The sequence below is a fragment of the Myotis myotis genome, unplaced genomic scaffold (genome assembly GCF_014108235.1).
Source record: "Myotis myotis isolate mMyoMyo1 unplaced genomic scaffold, mMyoMyo1.p scaffold_m19_p_5, whole genome shotgun sequence".
In the NCBI taxonomy this organism is placed as follows: domain Eukaryota; kingdom Metazoa; phylum Chordata; class Mammalia; order Chiroptera; family Vespertilionidae; genus Myotis; species Myotis myotis.
In genome coordinates this window covers 100,107,446-100,134,926 of record NW_023416357.1, presented here as the reverse complement: position 1 = coordinate 100,134,926, position 27,481 = coordinate 100,107,446, and the positions used below count along the sequence as shown (strand labels likewise).

General features: G+C 50.0%; 1 protein-coding gene across 2 annotated transcripts in view; it reads right to left on the bottom strand.

Annotated features, from left to right (window-relative positions):
• SRL (sarcalumenin) overlaps window positions 1-27,481 on the bottom strand; it is a 43,326-nt gene that overhangs the window by 7,197 nt on the left and 8,648 nt on the right. Inside the window, exons 2-4 of one of the 2 annotated variants that reach the window (XM_036309595.1) lie at window positions 9,038-10,015; window positions 7,153-7,254; window positions 5,954-6,049 (exon numbers count right to left, since the gene is read on the bottom strand). In XM_036309595.1, coding sequence (XP_036165488.1) covers window positions 5,954-6,049; window positions 7,153-7,254; window positions 9,038-10,015 — 1,176 coding nt within the window. The remainder of the gene's footprint in view (window positions 1-5,953; window positions 6,050-7,152; window positions 7,255-9,037; window positions 10,016-27,481) is intronic. The other variant, XM_036309596.1, reaches the window with a different exon arrangement.

Below are 27,481 nucleotides of genomic sequence, written 5' to 3'. Positions count from 1 at the left end.
TAAATTAGCACCTCCTTAGAGATCCAAGAGCCAGTGTCCCCAGTAGTCAGAGTGGGACCATCCAGATTACAACTCCTCAGTTCCATAAGGGAGACACTCAGGGGGCAGACTCAGTGAGCACCAAAGCCCCACTGAAGCAAGTCTTGCCCCATAAGGGTGTCTCTAGCACAGAAGTTCTCCCACTGCAGACACAGCTGATTCTCACAGCCAATTGGCCTGGAGGTCAATTCCTCCCAGTGATACCTACAACAATCAAGGCTTAACTACAACAAGACTGTGCACAAAGCCCACAAAGGGGTGCACCAAGAGTGTCTACCTCAGGTAATTGGGGAAGCTGAGCCACTGGGCCCTATAGGACACCTAGCACAGAAAGCCACTCTATCAACACAGGGAAGCAGCCAAAATGCGGAGACAAAGAAACAGGTCACAAATGACAGAAATGGAGGAAAGCAAACTACTGGATATAGAGTTCAAAACCACGGTTATAAGGTTTTTCAAGAATTTTATGGAAACCGCTGATAAATTTAGTGAGACCCGAGGATATGAAAAAAGACCAACTAGAAATTAAGCATACACTGACTGAAATAAAGAATAATATACAGAGATCCAACAGCAGACTAGAGGATCCCAAGAATCAAGTCAAATATTTGAAATACGAAGAAACAAAAAATACCCAACCGAAGAAGCAAAAAGAAAAAAGAATCCAAAAATATGAAGATAGTGTAAGGAGCCTCTGGGACAACTTCAAGCGTACCAACATCAGAATTATAGGGGTGCCAGAAGATGAGAGAGAGCAAGATATTGAAAACCTATTTGAAGAAATAATGACAGAAAACTTCCCCTACCTGGTGAAAGAAATAGACTTACAAGTCCAGGAAGTGCAGAGAACCCCAAGCAAAAGGAATCCAAAGAGGACCACACCAAGACACATCATAATTAAAATGCCAAGAGCAAAAGACAAAGAGAGAATCTTAAAAGCAGCAAGAGAAAAACAGTCAGTTACCTACAAGGGAGTACCCATACGACTGTCAGCTGATTTCTCAACAGAAACCATGCAGGCCAGAAGGGAGTGGCAAGAAATATTCAAAGTGATGAATACCAAGAACCTACAACCAAGATTACTTTACCCAGCAAAGCTATCATTCAGAATTGAAGGTCAGATAAAGAGCTTCACAGATAAGAAAAAGCTAAAGGAGTTCATCACCACCAAACCAGTATTATATGAAATGCTGAAAGGTATCCTTTAAGAAGAGGAAGAAGAAGAAAAAGGTAAAGATAAAAACTATGAACAACAAATACACATCTATCAACAAGTGAATCTAAAAATCAAGTGAATAAATAATCTGATGAACAGAATAAACTGGTGAATATAATAGAATCAGGGGCATAGAAAAGGAGTGGACTGGCCATTCTCGGGGGGAAAGGGCTTAGGGGGTGCAGGAAGAGACTGGACAAAAATCGTACACCTATGGATGAGGACAGAGTGGGGGGGTAAGGGCAGAGGATGGGGTGGGAACAGGGGGGAGGGGAGCTATGGGGGGGTAAAAGAGGAGCAACTGTAATAATCTGAACAATAAAGTTTTGGGTTTTTTTTAAAAGAAAGGGTATGAGAGAGGTTCATACAATCTTAGGTGGCCTAGACGCTGACGTTGCCTGTCCCCAGCCTCCCTCCCCTTAGCTGCACCTCTTGAAATCCCATCTCAGACTCAGCCCCACCCTGGCCTCTGGGGCCAGTCTCAAATATTAGCTTCCAAAGTTCATGACATATTTTCCAGGTCCCAAGACCAAGTACTGACTAGGCAATTCTTGGGTTCTTGGGTCCTGTGTCCAATGTTGGAGAGAATACTCTGCACAGGCCACTCTAGTTGGAGTCGCTAAAAGAAAAAGCAGAATTCTCCAATGCTTTCAAAACTGGGGGATGCAGCCACCCTGTGCCGTCCCCAGCTCTTTCAACCCTTCTCTGAACCGAAGAGGGTCAGCCCTGCATAATTTAGTGCCTAAAATTCTCCAGACTTCTTTATCTCCCTGAGCCTGCAGATAGATAGGCCTCCAAACAGCAGGCACTCCATTTATTTTTTTCTGTTTTAATTTATTTAATGTCTTGGTTCAAAAATCAAAGTAAAAAGCCCAACTGGAGTGGCTAAGTTGGTAGAGCATTGTCCTATGCCCCAAAAGGTTGCTGGTTCAATTCCCAGAAGGCAAAAGATGTTTCTCTCTTACATCGATGTTTCGCTCTTCCTCTCTCTCTCTCTCTCTCTCTGTCTCCCTCTCTCTCTCTCTCTCTCTCCCTCTCTTTCCTCTCTCTAAGCATGTCCTCAGGTGAGGATTTTTTAAAAAATCAAAGTATTAAAAGGTACACAAGTGAGAAGTCTCACATCCCTGTCCCCAATCTGTCTAGACCAGGGGTGGGGAACCTTTTTTCTGCCAAGGGCCATTTGGATATTTATAACATCATCTCGGGCCATACAAAATTATCAACTTAAAAAATTAGCCTGCTACATATATTTGGTCAAACATTTAATTAACTCACCCCTAATGCCTTGGCAGGGCCAGACCAAATTGTTTTGCAGGCCTTATATGGCCCGCAGGCCAGACGTTCCCCACCCCTGGCCTAGACCCCTTACATACTCTTTCAGATATTTCCTTGCATATATAAGCAATACTAGTAGAAAACATATTCCTCATCTTTTTTATAGAAAGAGGAGTAGGGTATTCTTTTTCTGTACCTTGCTTTTTTTTTTTTCTTTAATTCTCACTTGAGGATATATTTCCATTGATTTTGAGAGAGAAACATTGATTGGTTGCCTCCCATACACGCCCTGACCAGAAATGAAATCAAAAACTTTCGGTGCGCCGAAACCGGTTTGGCTCAGTGGATAGAGCGTCGGCCTGCGGACTGAAAGGTCCCAGGTTCGATTCCGGTCAAGGGCATGTACCTGGGTTGCGGGCACATCCCCAGTGGGGGATGTGCAGGAGGCGGCTGGTCGATGTTTCTCTCTCATCGATGTTTCTGACTCTCTATCTCTCTCCCTTCCTCTCTGTAAAAAATCAATAAAAAATATATTTAAAAAAAAAAAACTTTCGGTGCATGGTATGACACTCCTACCAACTGAGCCCCCCAGCCAGGGCTGCCCCTCCTACTTGATGCACTAGTTTTCTTTCTCTAAGGTGAAACCAATCCTAGAAGACCAAGATGGTACCTCGCAAGTGGTGGGCACATATATATTGCCTGAAAGCAACACCATGGCCCTGCCCCATGAGTTGCTGGCATCTTTGTGGGCATCAACCCCTGGCTTGGGGACAGGAAGGGATAGGCAGGCTGAGGGGATGGCAGGAATCCCCAGTGATAACCTAAGATCCTACAAAAAGTCTATTTTACCCCAGCCCAGGCCGGGGACCTTCAGCCCACAGCTGAGACCAACCACCACCAGGGCTCTCCCCGGCTGGTGTTTCAGCCCTCCCTCCGCAGCAGTGGGCTTTACTAGCACATGAAGGAGGCTACAGGTGAGACACCGAGAGCAGAGGTTGTGCAGGAGCCTGCCCAGGGGCACAGGGGAGTCCCAGCCCTGGTGGGAGAGGAGGGAAGGGGAGCCAAGTCTGGAAAATGAGCTCAGGAGTCAGGATGCCCTCCCTGCAGAGCGCTATTCCTGGGGCAGCGAGGGGGGGGGCGCCAAACTGCCAGCTCTGAAGGCTGCAGGAGAAGGCAGGAGTGGGGGGCAGGGAAGCAACTGGGAGACTGTGACCTCACAACACCTGCACTTTCTCTATGAAGCCAAAGAGGAGCGATCGGTTGGCTCTTAGGCTTGCAAGAAACAACAGAGCCTGGCCGTTGTGGCTCAGTTGGTTGAGCACTGTCCCATGTACCAGGTCATGGGTTCAATTCCCTGTCAGGGCACATTCCCGGGTTTCAGGTTCGATTCCCAGTAGGGGTGTGCATGAAGCAACCGATTGATGCTTTGCTCTCTCCCTCTCCCTCGCTCTCTCTAAAAGCGATAAAAAACATATTTTTAAAAAAGAAACAATAGACATCACTGTGCAAACAGGGTGTTCTCTCGGAGAAGGAGAGAGTTACGGCCCCTGGTTCCAGCTATGTGGCCTCTGGGCATCCAGTCCCTCTTCTGGAAAGCAGGAATAAGGTATGCTCTACATCACATCCACTATATAGCCATCAAGAGCATCACGTGGCATATGCAGAAACAGCCAAGCCCGGCAGGCATGACTCAGTGGTTGAGTGTCAGCCTATGAACCAGCAGCTCATGGTTTGGTTCTAGGTCAGGGCACATGCCTGGGTTGCGGGCTCGATCCCCAGTGGGGCGGGCAGGAGGCAGCTGATCAATGATTCTCTCTCATCATTGATGTTTCTGTTTCTCTCCCTCTCCCTTCCTCTCTGAAATCAATAAAGATATTTTTTAATAATATACAGAAGTGTCCAGTTAACACAGAAAAATGTTTAATGGCACTCACCATTGAGACAACAGGTAGATATCATTATTAAAGTTTTAAAAGATGCATAGCACTTTAAAAAGACATCACTATGGGGGAACAAGAGCTCTCATATCCTGTCATTATGGGTACAAATTGGTACAACCTAAGGCAATTTAGCAACAACTATCAAAATATTTAATTTCCAGTGTTCTACTTGTAAAAATTTATCATACAAATGTTGTTGCATGAAATATGTAACAATTATAGCAGTGGTTGGAATATTTTTTTTTAATTGAAAATGTCAAATACCCTGCTTTCCATCAGCCAGTGCAGTGCATCCATGCAACTATATGAAAGGGCAAGAGTAGCTACACACACACAGAGTTTTGTGAGATGATCCCATCTTTGTAAAACAAACAGGAAAAGACATACTTGTACCCAGCTGGTGTGGCTCAGTGGTTGAGTATCGACCTATGAACCAGGAGGTCACGGTTTGATTCCAGTCAGGGCACATGCCAGGTTTTTGGGCCCAATCCCCAGTAGGGGGCATGCAGAAGGCAGCCGGTCAATGATTCTTTCTCATCATTGATGTTTCTATCTCTCTCCCCCTCTCCCTTCCTCTCTAAAATCAATAAAAATATTTCTTTAAAAGACATGCTTATATATGCTCACATATCCAAGGGAATTATATTCATGAGGAGCTATAACAGTGGGAGCCTCGGGGAGTGGAATTAGAGGTGTTGGAAATCAAGAAAGGGATTTTGTTTTTCAATGTATACTATTTTACACTATTTTAATTTGGAGAGTTTTTGTTGTTGTTGTTGTTGTTGTTGTTGTTGTTGTTGTTTGCACCAAGTATACCCTATTTCATTATTTTGAAAATCAATTTTTAAAATAATCCAGACCTGAGGGAAGCTGACCAGGAGGAGTGAACAGGAGGAGGGAAGGATTCCAGGCCAATCAGGGCACTTAAGACATGCTCAGTAAGTGAATAGGGAGCTTTGGGGGCCCTTGAGCACATGAGGGGTAGAAGCTGGCATCACTGCCCTTGGAATCCAAAACTGCACTACTGAAACATGAGTGCTTACAAATGAAATGTTTCCGGAAAACTCTGTGCAAATTATGGGGTACTCTTTTTTTTTTTCTTTTTTAAATATATTTTATTGATTTTTTTACAGAGAGGAAGGGAGAGGGATAGAGAGAAACATCGATGAGAGAGAAACATCGATCAGCTGCCTCCTGCACACCCCCTACTGGAGATGTTCCTGCAACCAAGGTACATGCCCTTGACCGGAATCGAACCCGGGACCCTTCAGTCCATAGGCCGATGCTCTATCCACTGAACCAAACCGGTCAGGGCAAATTATGGGGTACTCTTGCAGTGAAAGGATGAGTCACGTGACTGGGATCTCCAAGAACTTAGGAGAGCTCAGGGTCAGTGTCCTCAAGCCGCCACACAAAGAGCTCGGGAACCTCATGGGGGAGTGTGGACAGGCTGGAGGTACAGACCGGACTTGGGACACTGTACCTGTGATCTCGTGCTGCCGAAGCTCATTGTATTTGTAAGACTGCTCCAGGGGCTTGATGGATGAATGGTAGATCTTTCGAAGCCGCTGTAGCACCGCTGTGGACAGAGGAGGGTGAGGGAGGGGGACGTCAGGTAGGGCGCACTCCAGACTGCTGACCACTGTGGACCAGGTCCCTTCCCAGGGCAGCTCTAGCCCTGCCTCGTGGGGAGCAGGGAACATCTGCAGCCCAGCAACTATCCATGTATTAGCATTCAAGGAGGAGCTGGTCCACATCTCAACCCTCAGAAATCTGTAAACCCAAGGCGTTCCCTCCCCATCCCCTAGAGCTGCCTTTCTTTTTAATCTAACCCTCTCCTCCCTCCCTCTTCAGTCCCGTGCCCTGAAGCATCACCTCAGCCTTCAGGTAACTGAGGCCCATTCCATGGCAGAGAGGAACCCCTCTCCTCTCTGCCTCCACCTCTACTTGTGTTTGCCTTAGACTCAGAGGGCAGGGAGGTATGGTGCTAAGCAGCCCGCAGGGCAGGACAGCCACCCTGTCCTCTACCCTTTCACTGGTCCCTCTGCTTGGGTTGCCTTTCCTCCTTCCTGCCAACCCAGAGCCCCAAGGCCTTGGACGGTATCCCCTCCCCTACCCTCCCCCCAGAGGATGCAGACATCCCAAGCACCGTGTTGGGAAGACCATGACTCCAAGGAGAGGTGACTCACAGGGGAAGGCTGGGAGCTCAAAGGTGGTGAAGCAGGGTGTGAGGCACAAAGCGGGGGGAAAAGGGCCTGACCCTGCCTGCTCTGAGCTTTCACTAACTCAACTAAGAGGAGACAGTAAGCTCCGCGGAAAGCTTGGGTTATTATGAGGGTGAAATGAAATACTGGGCACGAAAGGGCTTTGTAAACTGTAAAAAATCAAAGCAAACGTGATGAACTCTATTAACGCCCCTCCCCAGCCACATGGAAGCTCGCACCATCGCAGACAGGGCACTGGGGTTCATCCTTTACCCTTTCGCTGATCCCACTGCTTGGGTTGCCTTCCCTCCTCCCTGCCAATCCAGAGCCCCCAGGCCTGGACCCTGCTTGCAGAGTCTCCTCCAGAAGCCCCCCACCTCCAGGCTTTCCTCCCTGGGGTGACCTGCTGGCCTCAGAGCCCCCGCCCCAAGGCCTCCCAGCCCCAGCCCCGGGCCCCGCGCCTTCTCCCTCTGGTTACCAGAATAATCGTCCGCTGGCTTGTCCTCCACCAGCATCAGCGTTTTCTCGATGTGGGAGCGATCCCTCAGTGGGGCTTCTTCACTCACATCCTCGGCCTCTTCTGCAGACAGAAGCAGAGAGCAGGGTGAGAGCAAAGCTACGAGCCAGCTGGGCTCTAAGCCCCCTAGACATGGACAAGGGCGGGGTCTGAGGAAGTGCTGACAGAAAGTTTGCCAAGTTCAACTGAATGGAGTTCTGTCTCTAGGAAGAACTTTGAAAATCCCAACTCAACATCTGCGAAGCTCTGTGGCCCAGTTTATGTATTCAGCAAATGTCGCTTGGGCAGGTGTGATGTGCCGAGCACTGAGCATCGTGCTGGGAACACGGAGGTGCCCAAAACAGGCACAGCTCCTGGCCGTGTGTCGATTTCCTACAGTCTATTGGGGCAGGGGGAGAAATCATCTTAAAAGTAATGTAATCATCATAAACAGGAATGTGGCCATAGAAGGGAAGATTCCAGGTGCTGTGAGGGCCTAAGAAGTGTGTCTAGGAAGTCTAAGCAGGGGATTTAAAAACTTCCCAGAAGGGCCACTTATGAGCTACACTCCACTGTGTGAGGAGTTAACTAGGTGCAGCTAGGGACAGGAGACAGGAGTGGCTTAGCAGGAAGGGTGGCTGGGCCTCCGTGGGTAAGGGTGCGTGCTGTGGGGCAGGAGAGCTCCGCTGGGGCTAACCTGGAGGACCATGGGAGTCTGCATTTCCTCCTAGAAGTACTGGAAGCCAGGGAGGGATTCTAAGCAAAAGAACCTGATCAAATGAGCACGTGATCAGATGGATAAGGCTGCCATGAGGCATGTGCAAGGGGAGCCTCTGGGCGGAGAGGGGCTCAACGGTTGCTTCTGACCAAGCAAGAGATGCCCATGAAGAGGGATGGCCTTGAGCCTGTGGGGCAGAGGGAGGGCAGTCCCCCCAGGGATGGAAGCAGAGAAGATCGATGTGTCTTGTGGAGCATCTCAGGACCCAGGCAGCCTCACCCCAGACCCAGGACAGGGAAGACAGGATGAGGGAGGGGCTGGCTGACTGCCAGGGCCCCATGGAGTGTGCAAGTAGCTGATGAGAGATGAGAACGGAATTCTGCAGGGAAACCGGGGGAAGTCACACTGGAAGGATGGAAGGGGAAGACTGATCCCAGTTCCTCCATCCTAAAAGCCCAGCTCTTGGTCCAGGTCAGCGTCCCCGGTGGATGCAGCCATGGCATCCTGGCCATGCCTAGGATTCGATACCCGCTCAGTGTTGCCCATTGGCTTTGGCCCTGTCCTCCTCCTTCCCTATTCCCTGGTCCGGAGACAGCAGCTGCTGCTTCACAGGGACATCCGCGGGACATCAGTGTCACAGCAGCTTAAGATTTCTATTGCAATCCTGACCCCAGCCCCACCTGACATGGCCTAGTCTTCAAGGGCAGGCCCCAGGTGTTAGCCCACTGATGTGGTCCCTGTGGGGAGGGGGGTCCCAACCTACATCCCCACCCATACATCTCTTCACCAGCCTGTGCAGGGTCTCTAACCCTGCCACCTTGTCCTCCAGGCTAAGGCACTGGTTGGTGATAAACTGTATCAGGGATCCTAAAGGGCAGGATCCCAAGGACCTAACCCAGAAGCGACCAGGTTCCTCTGAGCCCTTCATGGCATGGCCTCTCACCGAGTCCCTCCAAACTGGGAAGAAAGGCTCATGAGCAGCCCGAAGGCACCCCGTGGGCCGGCGACACTGGACCAGGCCTCCACCCCCTACACCCGGACTGGCTGGGGCTCTCCCGCCCCACCCTGTCCCTGCCTGTCCCACTACATACAAGACTTCCAGGAAGAATGCAGCCGCCCAAGTGCCGGAGCAATTCTGGGGTCCCCTACCCTGAGCCCCCTCCACGGGCTCCTCTGCCTTGGCCTCCGGGGCCTCGTCCCCCTCTGGCCCTGGATTCGGTTCCTCCGAGCTCGGCTGGGCCCCCTCGTCCCCAGGGCTTGGGGCTCCTGCTGCTTCCTGGGGCTCCCCCGCTTCCTCGGAGGTGCCCCCTGCTTCCTCTGAGCTAGCCCCAGAGCCGCTGTCCTCTTCTGATTCTTCTTGGGATGGAACTCCTCCTTCCTCGCCTCTGCTGAGGCCACCACCCTCTTCCTCAGAGGACGCAGCTTCCAGATCCTCCTGCAACATCCCTGGCGCCTGGCCCTCCAGGGGGCGGTCCTCCTGGGTGCCCCCTGTCTCTACAGCTGGGCCGGGCTCCCCCTGGTCCTCAGGCCCCTCCCTGGCTTTTGTGTCCACGTCCATGACTCCATCTGGCCCTTCTGGCCCCTGATCAGGCCCTGGGATGCCCTCGCCTGCTGTCTCTACTGCCACGGGAAAGGCCCCTGTGCCTTCAGGCTCTGCAGTGCCCGCAGCTGCTCCCTGCGTAGGGCTGTCCCCTAGGACCTCCTTGGCTTCCTCAGTGACCACGCCATTCCCAGCCTGTCCTTCCGCCTCCTCTGGTGAGCCCTCTCTGGCACTGAGCTCTGGCCTCCCTTCTTCCCCAGTCCCCTCTTCCCCTTCTGGAGGGAGGGCGCTTGCTCCTGGTAGCTCCACAGGGTCCCCGGGGGGAGCTGAGGCTGAGGCATTGGAAAGGCTGGCTTCAGGGTCAGAGCCTGGGCTGGGGGCAGTGGCGGAGGCCCCTGTGGCAGTCTTCTCCGAGCTCTCAGCCTCCCTGCCATCTGGGGAGTGAAGGAGCAGGTTCTTCTCTTGAGGGGCCGCCTCTGCATAAAGCGCCCTTTCCTTCTCCTCTAGACTTGCATCTCCAGCAGAGAAATGATTCTCCAACAAATTGCCAACATCTTCTGTGCCACCCGAAGCAGAAACTTGCAGTTCTAAATGATTAGAACACGATTGGTCAGTTTCACAGGGTTGGCACTCACTTTACTTCTCAAAAGAGTCTAACTCAACCTAGCTCCTGTCTTCCGGGAGTGAGGTGTGGACCTGGTATCGGTCGCATCTCCCTCCCAGGTCTTCACAACTGCCCTGGGCAGCAAGCAGGGCGGGTGTTACTCTGCCCCCCTCCCAAGACATAGAGGCCGTGGCTGGGGGAGTTACAGACCCCACTGTCTGTCACTGCGGGACTGAGCTGCTGACACCCGTTCCCCAGCTCCTCCCCCGACCCTGACAGCCTCTGCTGGGTCCTGACGACTGTGTAGGGATGGAAACTGGGTGAGCCCTTCCAGTCCTTCCTCAACCTTGCCGCAGGCACGAAGGCACGTGTAGCCTGGCTCACCAGGAGATCTTTCCAAGATAGGACAGATGCCCTGTCAGTTCCTAGAGTCATTAACTAGCGTGCTTTTTATACTGCTATCAGCAAAGGAGTGCAAACAGGTGTGTGCAGGCCAGATAATCTTAGGTTACACGGCAGAGTACTTAGGGGATTACTTGTGGCTCTCAGCCTTATTAAGTCACACATCCAACCCTGTCCCCTTAAGGGCAGGCATTTGCTGGCCTTGCTACCTCAGATTAAAGAGGACGTGGTCAGAGGAGAGGACGATATCCAAAACTAGAAGGGCCAGGGCTTCCCGGTGGCCTTAGCCAACCTCTTCTGAGGGTATCCCCTTCTAAAGCTGACAGCTTTCCCAGGAAGCTGGAGGCACAGGGGAAACCCAGCAGGAGAGAACAAAGTAGGGGCTTAGTCTGTGCTGCCAAGACCTCTGTCAAGGGACACGTTTAATTTATGTGGAAAATAGGGTCAGTAGTGAAGGTTGAGCCTATTCCTTCTGCCCCTCCCAACCAGACTGGACCTGTTTAAGGAGAAGGCCTGCGGTACGGGGACCCTGCTGGCTTGTGGGGACGAGGAACCATGGGGCCCTGCCCTGGGGAAGCTGAGACAGCCCCCGAGCTCCCTTCACTCACAAGGTTCTTTCTGAGGAAGCAGCCCCTCTCCCCTGCTGAGTACAGACACCCCCCTCTCTTGGGCAGCCTGGTCTTCCTATCTTGGCCTCAACAAAGAAAAGCCACTTTTTGGGGTACCCCTTCTGCCTGGGGGTACTCACACGCCTTGTGCCCTGAAAGCTGGGGAAGCCTCCAGGGACCAAGAACAAATATTTTCTCATTAGTCCCCACAGATGCAACCTATGCTGCTATCAAATTCAGAAGAATGGGAAGTTTGGGCACCTTTTATTATAAAGGAGCCCCATATATTGATATAACACTTCCCCAAGCACTTTCACATAGATGGCCGCATCCAAACCTCCCTCATCACTGTCAGCCACATTTCAGAGCCGAAGGTCCAGAGAAAGACTTTGACTTGCCCAAGACACCAGGTGTCTGGCTAGTGGGTGACTAGAACCCAGAACTGCTGCTCCTTGTCCAGGCTTTGTATGCCACAGTATGTAGGGAAGCACAGGGCTACCCCTTCCCACGGGTATCTCACCCTTCCCTGCCTGCACCTTCTCTCCTGGCTCACATTCCAGACCAGGGGTGGGCAAACTTTTGACTCGAGGGCCACAATGGGTTCTTAAACTGGACCGGAGGGCCGCAACAAAAGCATGGATGGAGTGTTTGTGTGAACTAATATAAATTTAAAGTAAACATCATTACATAAAAGGCATAAAAGGGTACGGTCTTTTTTTTCAATAGTTTTATTCATTTCAAACGGGCCGGATCCGGCCCGCGGGCCGTAGTTTGCCCACGGCTATTCCAGACCCTTCCTGGCTCCTAGGTTGCAGGAAGCAAGGTTTAATCCTCCCTGTGTTCCCAAGGCTGGGACACTGCCTGACCCAGGGAAAATGCTATGAAGAGGTGAGATTTAGGTACAAGAAGAATTCATCCCTTAGTGAGGGACCTGAAGGTTACTCATTAAAATGTTCCTTCATTACCACCTGAAAACCTATATATCCTGATTCCTTTACCTGCATATCTATGCCCCCACCACCACCCTCTATGGCAGAAACTCAGTTTAACCCAAGGAGACTGAAAGTCTTTGAGCAGCAAGATATATATCAAATGAGATACATTTGTATAACTATTCAATGTACCAGGCAATGCTAAAGCACTTACTTATTTATTTTTAATATTATTATTTTTTAATCCTCACCTGAGGATATTTTTCCATTGATTTTTAGAGAGAGGGAAAGACAGAGAGAAATATGGATGTGAGAGAACACATCGACTGGTTGCCAACCACATGAGCCCCAACCAGGGCCCAGGCCGGGGAGGAGCCTGCAACCGAGGCACGTGCCCTTGACCAGAATCGAACTCGGGACCTTTCAGTCTGCAGGCTGATGCTCTATCCACTGAGCAAAACCGGCTTAAGCACTTTTTTTTTTTTTAATATATTTTATTGATTTTTTACAGAGAGGAAGAGAGAGGGATAGTCAGAAACATCGATGAGAAAGAAACATCGATCAGCTGCCTCCTGCACACCCCCCACTGGGGATGTGCCTGCAACCAAGGTACATGCCCCTGACCAGAATCGAACCTGGATCCTTCAGTCCTCAGGCCGACGCTCCATCCACTGAGCCAAACCGGTCAGGGCAGTAAGCGCTTTAATATACAAAACATTAATTTACTTGATCTTACTCAACTTACTAAATCTTACTTGCTCCCATAAAACAAGTCTTACTCTTAGCACCATTTTATAGATGAGAGGACTGGAATCAGAGACACTGGATGCCTTGCCCAACATTACACAGCTAGCAACCGGCTGAGGCCATTTAACTCCAGAGCTGCAGAGGAGATTGCCTGGCCCTGCTCAGAGGATAGCATTCAAAGCATCAGCACCACCTGGGGAGCCTGGTAGAGATGCCGACTCTCGGGCCCCAGCCAGACCCACTGAACCAATGCATTTTAACGATCAGTTTTCACATTACAGTTTGAGAAGCTCTGGTCTACAACACCTGGTAAAACTACCTCTAAACTAATGTTCTCAGCACTGAAATCCTCAGGTTCTTGGTCCTATTCCTCTCCCTTCCCTCAAATGTTCTGATTGAAGTAGGGTATATCCCGAGCATCAGCACTTTAACAAAAAAGATCGTGGATAATTCTAATGTGCAGCCAAAGGTGTAAACCACTGCTCAGCCAAATAACCTTGGCTCTGAGGCTTCTGCTCCCAGCCTCTCCCCACTCATGTGCACACTGGGGCCTCCCAAGTTGGATGGGTCGCCTGGGGCTTGGCATGTGACCAATAGCAATGGTCAAGGCTTCTCCTCTGGGGAATACATCCCTTTCCACAGGTCCCTGTTGCCCCCTATCAATGACGATAATGACCATAATGATGGTGGTGGTGGTGGTGGTGGTGGTGGTGATGGTGGTGATGATGGTGATGGTGAGGGTAATGCTGGTGGGGAGGGTGATAATGACGGCAATCGTGATGATGTTGGGCAGAAAAGAATGAGTCTGACCACTCTCTGAACCTGATGGGAATGAGAGGGCTGTATAGTCCCAAGGGAGATGAGGACCCCAGACTTTGGGACTTTACCATGATCTTCACACTGCTGCGTATTTTCATTCCTAAGCAGGAATAGAAGACAAGTGTGTGCATGTATATACACACTTGACTCGTCCCTTGTTCTTATGACTTAGTGCCAAGCTGCCCCTGACCTTCTGCTAAGCAATTTGGAATGAAAAAGGCCAAGGGTGATGGCTTCATGCCCAGTGACCTTCCTTCCTGGGCTAAAAATAATTTCTCTGACACAAAGTCTCTCAATGAAACAAGCTGTGCCATTGGGCCCCAGAGCTCGATCCCCAAGAAGCAGCTGTGACATTGGGCCCAATCTCTCCTCTGGGAGGCACAGTCAGAGGCATGAAGAGTCTCTGATTAAGCTCAGTTCAATTCTATAAAATCAAACAGTGCCTTCCCTCCCTCCCTGATCTCCCTAGCATCTCACTGAAGCCCCCCACTGGTCCCCGGAGGAGGAGGTGGGGGACAGAAGACCCAGGACACCCTGGATGGGTTAAGAGCCTGGTAAGATGAGCCTTGGTCTATCCCAGGACATGTAGTACCATACTGTATGTGCTGCTGCCAAGGCTGCCGCCCCAGCTCCACATAAACCTGGGTGCTTACATCAAGGTACATGGAGACCATGCGAAAGCCCATATGCCTGAGAAGCTGGTGCCCTGAACATAGCACAGCATATACCAGTTCTGCTTTCTCTCCCAACACCCCTTCTGCCATCAGCCTTTTGGGGAGATCAGCCTCAGCCGCTGCCCCCACCCATAGCCTCACCAGTAGCCTCAGGCTCAGTTCCTCTTTCCTCTACCAACCAAACATCTGATCATTTCCCAGCTTCTAACTCCTTCCAAAGCACTTTTCACATGGACTCAGCTAACTCTGGAGTTGCCAAAGGCCTTGGTGGATCCAACTGTAGAAGAGGAAGCTCTGGCCAGGTAGCTTTGGAGACTTGCCCAAGGTCAGGGGTAGAATTGAGACAGAGCCCAAATTCATGGCTCTCAGTCTAGAGTTCTTTCTGCTGTCGGGTAGTTTGAAAACCATGTCCCATGAAGGGAGAGAGGTCCATGGAAGTGACTCGAGGATGAGGGATGAAGAAGGAGCTGGGGTTCAGTCACCCACTTTGCACTTCCTGCCCAGCGGCTCTCCCTGGCTCTGTCTATCTCACCATTTAAGGAAGGGGTAGGTGGTTGACAACTACTGCTCTTGTCTCCCCCACTTATTCCCTAAAAGTCCTCTAGTTTCCTCTTGATCATTTTCTCCAGCATTCCAAGGAGCTCCCCCTACAGCATCTTTTCATTTTAATCAAACATGTCAGGCATTGAGCTAGATGATGTCTTGCCTCCACATAGAACTTCATGCTTTCCAAAGTTATTTCATGTTCTTCTTTCATCTTCCTAGCAGTCGTCTGAGGCAGAGAAAGCAAGGATTATTAACCTCCCTTGAAATGGGGAAGTAGACACAGGAGAGTCAAGGTATTAGCTCAACAAGCCATTCCCAGAATGGGCTAGAACGCAGGTCAAGAAACAAAACAAAGCTCTCTGGCCCACGTGGAGGCGGCATCTGAGACCCGAGAGCTTTCCAAGCATAAATGCCCGGACTCCAGAGGTGGGTCAGTGTGAGTCTGGTGTTTCACAAGGTGATTCTAACGAACACCAACATTTGAGAACCATGATTCTAAGCCACCTCAGTACCAAGTGTCAGAGGATTTGTCTTGAGGTCAGGAGAAGAGAGGTTTATTCAGAATAGAGTTTTGTTGACCTGTTTTGAGTCCTCCTCTAAGCACTGAATTTATTCCACCCTGGAGGAACAGAATATAAACTCAATTCCAACCTGTCCCAGTCTCCTTAGCAGGTACTTCTAAGGATCTGCCAAGGTTATTCTTCCACATTACTTCTCATCTATTTGAACTGAAACTATCAAGTCCAAAGTCAAACACAAGTAAAATACGTTTGACCGTTACTCATACACAATTATGCAAATGAGTCATTAGTAATAAAGTCCCAGGGGGACAATCACTTTCCAATTCTATCTAAGGACATATCTGTCCCAGGGAGTCAGTCTTGGCATTCAGGGAGCCCCACATCTATCACCAGTCTGTCCTCTACCCACACTTGGACACCTCGTCGGCTGTGCCTCAAGTGCAGCTGACAACACCTCAGAAACAGTGTTCACAGAGCCGGAGTGAGCAGACTGACCCTTGCATGTTCTAGATCTTATCTCTGAACACTTCTGGGCTTATCTGAAGTGGGAAAATGGTCAGTGGCCTCTTGTGGCATCATATTTTTTCTTGACCTTATTTACAGAGTAAATGCTCACCACTCAGGGTCCCTTGTTCCTTCACTTCTTGGATGAGCCTTCAGACAGCTTTGCAGATGCCAATGCCAAAAAGGACCGTAGAAGGGAAGTATAAGAGGCAAAGGTTTCCCACATCCTCCCAGGACCCCTGAAACCTTCTCTCTCACCATTCTGTTAGCCTTTACCTCTTCTCCTCCAGACAAGAAGACAAAGGCAGCTACTCTCAAAAGGTTCTTTGGCCTCCTGGCCAAGCTCCTAAAACCAAGGCTAATACCACCAGGACAGCTTGTCCCTGGCTGGACTCGAGCCCAAAAATGATTCACCCAGGGGATAGGATACAACAACAAAGGCACCAATCAGAAAGAACCAAGGGATTTTGAGTCAAAAGGGACCACCTCACAGACTATTTGATTTCCATGCTGAGAATCCTAATGCCCTGATAAATTATTGTCCCAAAGCCACAGGGCTAGCTAGGTTAGTTATCAGCAGGCTGGTTCTAGAACCCAGCTCACCACTAACTGGGAGTCCTGTGAGCTTTCCCAGCAACAGGATACTGCCCCCCAGAAACAAGAGGGGGGGATGTCAGCCTCAGAAGGACGGTAGCTTCTTAATCTAACCTCTCCTACCTCCCTTTAAAAGGATTGCTTAAGACTTCAAGACAATTGTTTGTAATCCACAAAGTCTAAAGAATTGACAGATTATTCCCTGTCCCACCTCTAATTTCTGGGAATCTTTGGTTTAGGAGGTACAGAGAAAGCGCCCACAATCCCACCATCATTATGCATCCACAGGCTTGTCAATGAGGCCTGGGGGATTCATGACTGAGAGTAAACATTGCTTTCAAAAGGCAAATGCCTTTGGAAGAAGCAAAACGTGAAGCCCTAACCACTCAGTATGACTCAATTATTAAAGTGGCATCCTGTGGAGCACCAAGTGTTCCCAGAGACCAGCCTCAAGTGAACAGAAATCCCTGCAGGAGTTGTTAGGCAGTATTTCCTACATTCAGAGGAGCTGAGCTTGGCAGGAGAAGATGGGAAGTAGGGAGAGATTCAGGCTAGATTCTGAGACAAACTGAGGCAGGTGGCTGGCTTTCTCCCGCCTCTCACCCAAAAAAATAGAATCTCCCTGGGTTCTACAAGGATGACCCTCTGGGAGGTTGATGGTTTAACTTTGGGGCACCAGACAGGAGACCCAACCGGGAGCCAAAGAAGTCTGGTCCCTAACATCCCAGTCAACCCTGGGTTCAGGTCAGAGCCCTCATGGGCTTAGCAGATGGAGGGAACAATGAGGCCAGACCCATCTCATGCCCAACCCAGGAAAGCTGGAGGTAGTCTGCTTGGTTCGGAAGCTTGGAAATGGGTCTGACACCTTCCCAGCCTGGGCCAGGGCCACATCTCAGGTATTTCCTTTGCCATACATCACAGAGCCAAACTGGTCTTTCTGGGTGCAGCTGAAAGTCAGGAGAGCTGGGACCTGCTCATTTACTGTCTTACTAACCAGCAATGTGACCTTGAGTTGCTCTTCACTCTTCCTATACCCAACTCCGCTCACCCATACAAAATGCAGATAATAGCACCTGCTTGGTCAATCCCCTTCGAGTATTTTCAATAGCAAACGATGTTGAAAAGCATTCTATGAATGTCTGGTATAATAATTATTTCCTAGAAGAGCAACAATGCCAGGCCAAATCCCAAGTTCACTGAGTGGACCAAAACAGAACCAGCTTTGGACAGAAGCCGAGCTGGCTCACCTCTCTTAGTCCTTTGACCCCCCCTGCTTGTGGAGGGTCAGTTAGTAGGCCAAGAGAGGTCTTTCTGGCTGGGACTCTGTCGCCCCTTCTCCCAGCCAGAAGCTGCTCAGACAAGTAGCTGTGGCACCATGGGGGTAGCCCTGTTCCCTGCATGAGGTTCCAGCTGTCCTGAGACAGAAATGGACCTTAGCTGTCAACACTCCCGGGCTCAGATCTTGTTCTGCTGAGCCCCAAGTTAACTCCTGCAGTCACTGACTCCCAGTTTTAATCAGCACTGGCTCACCCAGAAACTTCTAAGGCCTCACATGGTTTCCCCTACCCCCTCTACCTCCCAGAGCCCTTCCATCAGGCCACTGAAGCGAGGTGACCCTGCACTTCACCCAAACACAAACGCACACTCAGGGGCACATCTAAACAGACCACTTGTCAGGGGGCATCTGTAAGAATGGATGAGAGGCCCTGGTGGAGGCAGAGCCGCTGAGGGCCCTTCAGGACTCTCAGAAAAGGCAACACTGCCTGAGAGAGCCACTCACAGTGCCAGCATGGCCTCACGTCCTTGTGATAAGAGAGCACAGGAAGCAAAACAATACACCCCCCAGAACCAACCTGGGCCTCGAGAATGAGCTTTGACCGCACCACAAAGACAGACTGAGGGGGGCTCTAGTTCCCATTCAAGTGGAGCTCTGCTTGGCTGACATCAGAGCGAAGGTTTTCATGGCTTGAAAGGGCCTAACACACAGGCCTGCACAACCCCAGGCGCCTCTTCACCCCCGTCAGCAGCACGAAGCTTCCCCTACACCCGTCAGCAGTGTGGTGCCCTTAGCAAATCTCACCCCCAACTGCCAAGAAGACCAGAGAAGCCGCCCGTCCCCAAGTCTGCTCAGAGAAGGTCTAGCCAAGGGCAGAGGCTGGGCAGCAACAGCAAATATTTTGCTGTGTGTGCTCCCATCCATAGACCCTTCCGGAAAAACTGCAGTCCAGGCACCAAAACACCAGGTCTTTTCACCTTCTCTCCCGGGGAGCTTCACCAAGTTCACAGCAGATGGGTTCCACTTCTGGGCCCAGACATTCTGATCCCAAACCTCGTCTATAGTGCAGCCCTACAGTTACATTTCACTAGAGACTTCTTTTAAAACTGGGAAAAAAGTTAGAAATTAACTAGCTCAACTTTTCCATTTCACAGATGAGACCGAGGCCCAGAGCAGAAAAAGAACCTGCTGGAAGTCACCTAGCAAAAGTTGGGGACAAAACCAGACAAAAACACAAGGTCTCCAGACCCCTCACCTGGTCTTTTGTGCAGGGTGTCAAACAGCCGTGACTTCCTTCTCTCTCTGACATTTCTAATCCTTTATCCCAGCGGTTTTCAACCTGTGGGTCGCGACCCCTTTGGCGGTCGAACGACCCTTTCACAGGGGTCGCCTAAGACCATCCTGCATATCAGATATTTACATTACGATTCATAACAGTAGCAACATGACAGTTATGAAGTAGCAACGAAAATAATTTTATGGTTGGGTCACAACATGAGGAACTGTATTTAAACGGCCAGAAGGTTGAGAACCACTGCTTTATCCCATATCTTGCCCTATCCCTGGAACCCAGCAATCCTGGGATCGATCACCCATCCATTCCCCTAGTTGTTCCTATAAAATATGGCCTGCCGAGGGCCGACATCTGCCGTGTCCCTGAACAGAGCTCTGTACAGAGATCTGGGGGAGACTGGCCTGGGGGTTAAGTTCCCAGAGATCACCGGCACCAAGCAGCCCTGAGTTTGCCATTAGTCTGCGGTACTCCCAGTGCCATCTGGAGAAGAATACAAGGAGAGACTCACTGTCTCCATCACCAGGAGACAAAGGACAGTTGGTTCCTAAGCCTGTGTGAGATCAGCTGTTAGCTACTTGAATTGAGGAAGGCAGAGGCCACAAAAAGACTGGACCAGAAGAACCTTTCAGAGTCTGAATCATGAAAGAAATGAAAGACCACCTCCCTGTCTGCTGCTCTATGAACGGGACAAAGTCTCAAAGCCTCCTAACAAATCCATCCATTACCCTCAATTATCACTCCAAAGCTTGGAAAATGCTACAGGCAAAAGTGTCTATAACACCCAGGCCACTCTATAGTGGAACATTCTAGAAAGCTCATGTCTCCCTTAGAGGCAGACTTGCTTCCACTTTGTATTCCCAAGTGGCCTAGACACTTGAACCTCAGGCATGTGATCAACCATTTCCCGGGTGAACAACAGGAAATATGACCGAGGGCTCCCTCTCTGGGCATCCCCACCCCCAGGGAGAATCATTACAACCAATTAAACTGAGAGTAGCTTCCTTCTCGGGTGAATTTAGTGCGACCTGGGGCCTGGGCTCTCTGCCTGTCTCTTCAGCACTGAAACCAGTTGAGGTTCATAACACCTGGGAACTTTCTTTCCCTTTGGCAGCCTGGTGGCCACGCAAGAGGCCAGGGCAGGCATCTACTACTCAGTTCCCACGGTCTCCCTTGGGGAGAGGAAGGTTAGAGCCAAGGGCAGGGCAGAGGGTGGGGCCAGAGCAGGCGTACATTCTGCACTTGCTGTCCCCAGGGTGACCGTCCCTGGTCAGTGCTGAGGGCCCTAAGAGGCTGCTGCCAGACTGCATCTGAGGCGCTCCAACAGGCCGCTTACCCAAAGGGTCCCCCACCACCAGGCTGGACAGAGCCCCAAATCCTTGCATGAAAGCCTGAACCTGGCGGGGTATTAGTTTCCTGTGGCTGCTGTAACAAAGCATTACAACCTGGTGACTTAAAGCTATAAAGGTATTTTCTCTGACAGTTCTGAGTGCCGCAAGTCCAAAATCAAGGTGTCAGCAGAGCCAAGTCCCCCCAGAAGGCTGCCTCCTGCCTCTCCCAGTTTCTGGTCATTCCCAGCAATCTTTGGCTTGTCAATGCATGTTTCCAATCTCTGTCTCCATTGTGCATGGCCTTCTCCCTGTGCCTCTTTTCTTTTCTTTCCTCTTTCCTTTTTTGTTTTGTTTTTAACCATATTTTTTATTTCAGAGAGGAAGGGAGAGGGAGAGAGAGATAGAAACTCAATGATGAGAATCATTGGTTAGTTGCTTCATGCATGCCCCACACTGGAGATCGAGCCCACAATCAGACATGTGCCCTGACTGGGAATTGAACCATGACCTCCTGATTCATAGGTTGACACTCAACCACTGAGCCACAGCGGACGGGCCTGTGCCTCTTTTCTGTATCTCCTCTTTTCCACAGAAGGACACCAGCAGATTAGCTCACTATATCTGTGATGACCCTATTTCCAATAAGATCACATTCAGAGGTTTGGTTCTGGGGGTTAGGACTTCAACATATCTTTTAGGGGGACACAATCCAACCCACAACAGGCCTTCTGATGGCCCACACCACCATCTGCATTGGGATGCCCTCCTGCTTCTCCAGCCTCACCTGTTCCCTCACACCTTTTGTGATGCCTTCGGGTTCTCACACCTCCAGGTCACACAAGTCCCCTTGCTGACCTCCACTGATTCAGCGTCTGTGACTATTCCACACTGAGGCAAATGACACAGCCCCTGCCTTGTGTGGCTGTGACCTTCTGAGGGGTGTGCCTATGTCCTAGCTTCCTTTCTAACTCAGCATCTCCTCTAGGACAAGAGGTTGGACCAATGCCTCTCTATGTCCCCAGAGGGCCTAACAACATGCTGAGCGTCCAAACTTACATGACAATCACCTGCAGAATTCTTTAAGAAATCCTATTAGGCCAATCCTATTAGTGAATAGAGCGTCGGCCTGCGGACTGGGGGGGTCCCAGGTTCGATTCCGGTCAGGGGCATGTGCCTTGGTTGCGGGCGCATCCGCAGTGGGTGGTGTGCAGGAGGCAGCTGGTCGATGTTTCTCTCTCATCGATGTTTCTGATTCTCTATCCCTCTCCCTTCCTCTCTGTAAAAAGTCAATAAAATATATTTTTTAAAAAAAAAAAAAGAAATCCTATTAGTCTGTGTGGATTTCCAATCAGTTTTCTTGAGCACCAACACCATTCTGTTCTTCTTTCCCCCACGTCCTGGGCCTAATTCTGGCTCCTAGTTCAGATCTCAGCTTTGAGGCCCATCCCCTGTGAGGCCTATCCTGATCCCTCAGTTCTGAGGTACTTCTGCTCTGTGTCCCCACAACACCTATCACCCTATATGACAGCCTTTCTTTTAACCTGTGTCCCCATGAGGAATAAGGTCCCTGAGTCTAGAGCATGTGGCTTGTCCCCAGTGGGATCCAGGGTGTCCAGCATGTGCCTGGCAAATATCCCTATACAGGAAATATCTGCTGGATGCCCTGAGAGCACTTGACAGTAATGAACCTCCCACTGTGGGACATCTCTTCTCAAGGTATGGCTCAAGGCCATTTGCAAAAAGATCACAGAAGAGCTTAGTTTACAATGTTCCATTCCTGGCTCCCTTCCACAGACCCTCGTAATCACACTCAGGGTGAGTGGAGCCTCAAGAGTCTGACCTTTTAACAAGCACTCCAGTGATTCTACACACACTAGTATCTGGGAAACACTACCCTTGGGCCTTGACCATGGAGTCAAACTTTACCCATCCCCAGAGACCTGCTGGTTGCAAAGGGTGGACCCCCACCCCATAGGAGGCTGTACCAGGCCTGGTCCAGTTCCCCCAGCCCAGGCTATGGTCCATCTCCAAGACCACAGGCAGCCAACAGGGGCTTATGCCCATCAGCTCTAGGGACATCATAGGTCTGGTGTCTAGCTGGCCTTACTACCCTGCGAGGGGATATTCCAGAAGGAGAATACAAAGAGACAGGAATAGACAGTGGTGGGAGGCCCTGGTTCCATGCAGAACCTGCCCATGGAATGGACCCCGGTGTCAGGCAGAGCTGCCCTGGGGGGCACCGAAGGGGGCAGCCCTGGGGACCTGTGACTCTGGGGAAGGAAAAGGAGAACAGAGTCAGGAGTCTGAGTTTGTTTCCCTAACCAGCAGTGGGATCTTGAGCATTTCTGTGCCTGTTTCATCAACATAAAAAGAAAGAGCCCAGCCGGCACAGCTCAGTGGTTGTGCGTCTGTCCACCTATGAACCAGGACGCGGGTCGGTCCCCGGTCGAGGCACGTGCCTGGACTGTGGGCTCAGTCCCCAGTGGGGGGCATGCAGGAGGCAGCCAACCAATGGCTTTCTCTCATCATGGAGGTTTCTCTCTCTCTCTTCCTCTCCATTCCTCTCTGAAATCAATAAAAATATTTTTTTTTAAAAAGAGAGATAAGAAAAATACCCTCCGCGCCCACCCCCAGGTCTATTGTGCCTGCATGCCATTGCTACTGAGGGAGTACCTACTACGTGCTACATAGTGGGATGTTCAGATGACATGTGATGGGATTCTGAAATCATACAGTCCTAGAAAAGTATAAGGTATTTCTAATGTTAAGATAAAATCTCCTGTCCGAACTGGTTTGGCTCAGTGGATAGAGAGCTGGCCTATGGACTGAAGGGTCCCAGGTTCAATTCCGGTCAAGGGCAAGTACCTCAGTTGTGGGCACATCCCCAGTAGGGGGGTGTGCAGGAGGCAGCAATCAATGGTTCTCTTTCATCAATGTTTCTAACTCTCTATTCCTCTCCCTTCCTCTCTGCAAAAAAATCAATAAAATAAAATTAAAATCCTTTAAAAAAAAAAAAGATAACATCTCCCCACCCAGCTAGCGTGGCTCAGTGGTTGAGCGTTGACCCATGAACCAGGTCAGGGTTGGATTCCTGGCTGGGGCACAAGCCCGGTTTGTGAGCTTTATCCCCAGTAGGGGGCATGCAGGTGACAGCCAATCAGCGATTCTCATCATTGATGTTTCAATCTCTCTCTCCCTTTCTCTTCCTCTCTGAAATCAATAAAAATTTAAAAATAGATAAAATCTCCCCAAAACATATCTCACATAAAAGAACATATACACTGATGTTCACAGCAACACCACTCACATAGACAAAGATGGAAACAATGCGATTGTCCATGAAGGGATGAATGGATAAACAAAATGTGGTACAATGGAACATTATTCATCCATAAAAAGGAATGGAGTTCTGATACTACAACATGGATGAACCTGGAAGACATTACGTTAAGTGAAAGAAGCTAGTCACAAAAGGCCACATATTGATGATTCCATTTGGATGAAATGTCCAAAATAGGCAAATCTATAGGGATTAGTGGTTGCCAGGGGCTAGAGCAGGGGTGGGCAAACTTTTTGACTCGAGGGCCACAATGGGTTCTTAAACTGGACCGGAGGGCTGGAACAAAAGCATGGATGGAGTGTTTGTGTGAACTAATATAAATTCAAAGTAAACATCATTACATAAAAGGGTACGGTCTTTTTTTTTTTTAGTTTTATTCATTTCAAACGGGCCGGATCCGGCCCGCGGGCCGTAGTCTGCCCACGGCTGGGCTAGAGGGTGGGAGTGGGTGGGATGGGGGTGACTGCTAAGTGGGTACAGGGTTGCTTTTTTGAGGTGATGAAAATGTTCTAAAATTGACTTTGCTGACGATTGCACATATTTGTGAATACAATAAAAATTATTGAATTGTACAGTACTCAATATTCTAAATCTTATTACAAAGGATGAATTATATGGTATGTGAATTATATCTCAATAAAGCTGCTAAACACACATACACACACACACACACACACACACACACACACACACACATACAAAGTATCTTTAATTCTTTTCTTTCTCCAAAGCCTTCTCTGCCAGGCCTTCCCCACCCACCTGGTGATGCTGTCTTCCAACAAGCCTTCTCCATCTCCCTTCCCTAGTCTTTTTCTTCATTGCACCCATAACTATCTAATAAATTAGACAACTTACTTATTTGGCTTCCTGTCCATCAGGGATTTTGTATCCCAGCATCCAGAACAACCATTGGATAGATGGCTGGATGGATGATGATGGCAAATATAAGGCCTTCTCTCAACTTAATGGCAAAGTTCTTTCCAGGAGAGAAGAGATTCAGGACCAGGATTCAGAACCATGGACCAAGTCACTTAACCTGCTCAGGCCTATTTCTTTGTGATGTAATCCAAGGGTGAGAAGTAGCTGCCCCACCAGCTCAGAAGGTTGCTGTGATAATCATGCACTGGATTCCTGCATTTAAGATCTTCTCCTTAAAGACAGTAGCATCTAATTGGAGGTTGGGCAGGAGCAGCCTGAAGAGAGCACTCCTGGCAGCAAAGAGCAGAGTCTCAAGGATGTGGAACCAGGGAGGATGTAGGACATTTGGGGTCAGAGGCTGCAGGAGCCAAGCCAAGTGTATGCAGGGAACAATGGCTGCAGTCAGGAGGGTGGAAGACTTAGGAGAGTGAGTGTACACCAGGCCAAGGAGTACAGACTGGATTCACTGGTGAGCATTTCTGGAAAGGCTAGAAGCCCCTGGACACCCTGTTCTCCTCTAGAACTGGGACAAACCAGAGTGTGCCACAAAGCCACAGCCACCAGCTTCCACAGCTGCCTTAACACCCAGACTCCAGGTTGGGGACTCCTAATTCTGCCATGAAGAGACCCACATACTGCCCTTCCAGTTGGGGGCTCCTGCTTCGGGAGAGGAGAGCAGAGAAAGGCAGCAATGCTAAGATGTGAACCTCTCATGAACTCGGCAAAGGATTCACTTGGAAGTTCTTCCAAGCGGCTTCTGCAGAGCTTCAGGAGGTACCTGTGCCCTGCTGACCCTCCCGTGTGCGCTGGGGCTGGGTGTGTAGGGCGCATATGGGAGAGCTGGGGCTAAGGTCGCCTAGCACACCAGGCCTGAGTTTCTGGGTTCTTACCACTGCTCTCTCCATCACACAACCAGCCAGGAGCCAAACACCCTTGCCCTCAGGATGTGCTAAGTCCAACTCGATCTGCACCTGAGCACACCCAACAGGGAGCTGGAAAATTCTCCCCACTGTCCTCCCCAGCCTCACCACTAGACTAGGTGGTTGCTCCTGGAATTCCCTGCCCCCGACCAGCTGTCCATCCATTCATTCAACACACTCGCTCTGGGTCTATCAGCAGAACTCCAAATTAGCTGCTGGGGCAATCGCATGGACCATGGGGCCAGAGCTGACCAAGGAAACAGGTGCCATCTGTGCCCAGTAGAAGACTATCACCCCGGAGAGACACGAGAGCTATACACTCAGAGCCAGCAACTGCTCAGCAATCTGGGTCCAAGGCTAAAGAACTATCATGGATGAAGGGTGTCCCCCCCAACATTTTTTTTAATATCAGGTATCTGGTTCACGGACACCCAGAACCTCAGAATGTAGCTTTATTTGGAGATAAGTTCTGTGCAGATGTAATTATTTAAAATGAAGTCATACTGGGTTAGGGTGGGCCCTAAGTCCAATGACTGGTGTCCTTGTGAAAAGAGGAGAGGACACAGAGACACACAGAGAAGAGGTGACATGAGGACAGAGATTGTAGAGATACATCTACAAGCCAAGGACTGCTAAGATCTCTCAGACGCTGAAAGAGGTGAGAAGTCTCTTCCCCTGGAGCCTTCAAAAGAAACGTGACCCTTCCAACACCTTAATTTCAGACTTCCAGCCTCCAGACTGTGAGAGGATAAATCACTGTTGTTTTAGTCCCCTGGCTTGTGGTCATTTGTTATGGCAGAGCCAAGAAAATAGTATAGAAAGTAACGCCTAAGCCAGCCCTACAAAGTCTTCCCGACCCACCTCACACCAAGCACGTGGTGCTTTCACTAGCCGAGGCCCCATCTTGCCCCAGCTGCTCCCCGTTTCTCTGCACTCTTAGGCTACTTATTTTTAGCCCCTGATTACACCTGCCTTATATGGTTCCCTCCTCATATTATAAGCGGCGACTGTCTCCCCTCCTGGTTTGTAAGCTCCTTGAGGACAGAGAAACCCGAGGATTTAACAGTCCTGCAAAGGCGCGGCTATGTAGATACGATTCCCCCAGTTGTTCATATTTCATGATATTTGAGGAAACTGGTAGCAGTTGTCAAGCCACAGCAGTACTGACAGCAGTGATAGCCTGTAATTACTGTCCTAGTCCTTTTAACCTTAAAAAGTATCTGATATCAGAAAACATTTTAAGCATCCCATAGCCATTTGCTTATCTTCGTCACATAACAACCCCATGCTGTAAATAGGACAACGTATTCGTATCCCATTTTAGAGGTGAACAAACAGGTGCAAAGATGGTAAGGGGCTTGGTGGCAAACAGATGACAAAGCCAGCTTGCTCTGTTCTTGAGCCCCAGTATGCCTGCCGGCCCCACTCCTGCTGGCTGCTCTGCTCCTGCCGGGCAGCCTCCAGTGCGGGGCTCTGCGGCCTAAACGCCAATTCAGAAAGGAAACTGAGGCAGGAAGACAGTGGGTTCACCACCTGTCACAACTCGCATCCAAGCTCACTCTGCTGGGCACCTGAGGCCAGGATGGGCTCCCCCAGGCCACGGTGAGCACTGTGACCCTCCCCTAATTTTTCCAGATGCCTCCCCAGATCCCAGGGAGCACCCCTGGTGTCTTGACCTCCTGCGATAGGCAGAGAAATGTGATCTTCTACAACCTAACATCTGGAATAAAGGGTAGGAGAAAATGCAAAGAAAAGGAAACAAGTAACCACCAAAGTAGCTAGAAGCCTCTCTGGTGGATACAGGTGCCCAGCGAAGGCAGCTGTGGAATCAGGTGCACATCAGAGACCGTTTCCAAAGCAACAGCTTTGTCAAGTCTTTGCCTATTGCCATCCAGGGAAAATTCTATGGGAGACAACAGAGCTGACAACAGAATGGCCACTTGAAGGAGGATTAGGGGCTACCGTTTTGGCAGTGACCAGGTGACGATGGGAGGGGGCTCCCAAGCCCCAGGGCTCTCCCCTGGCA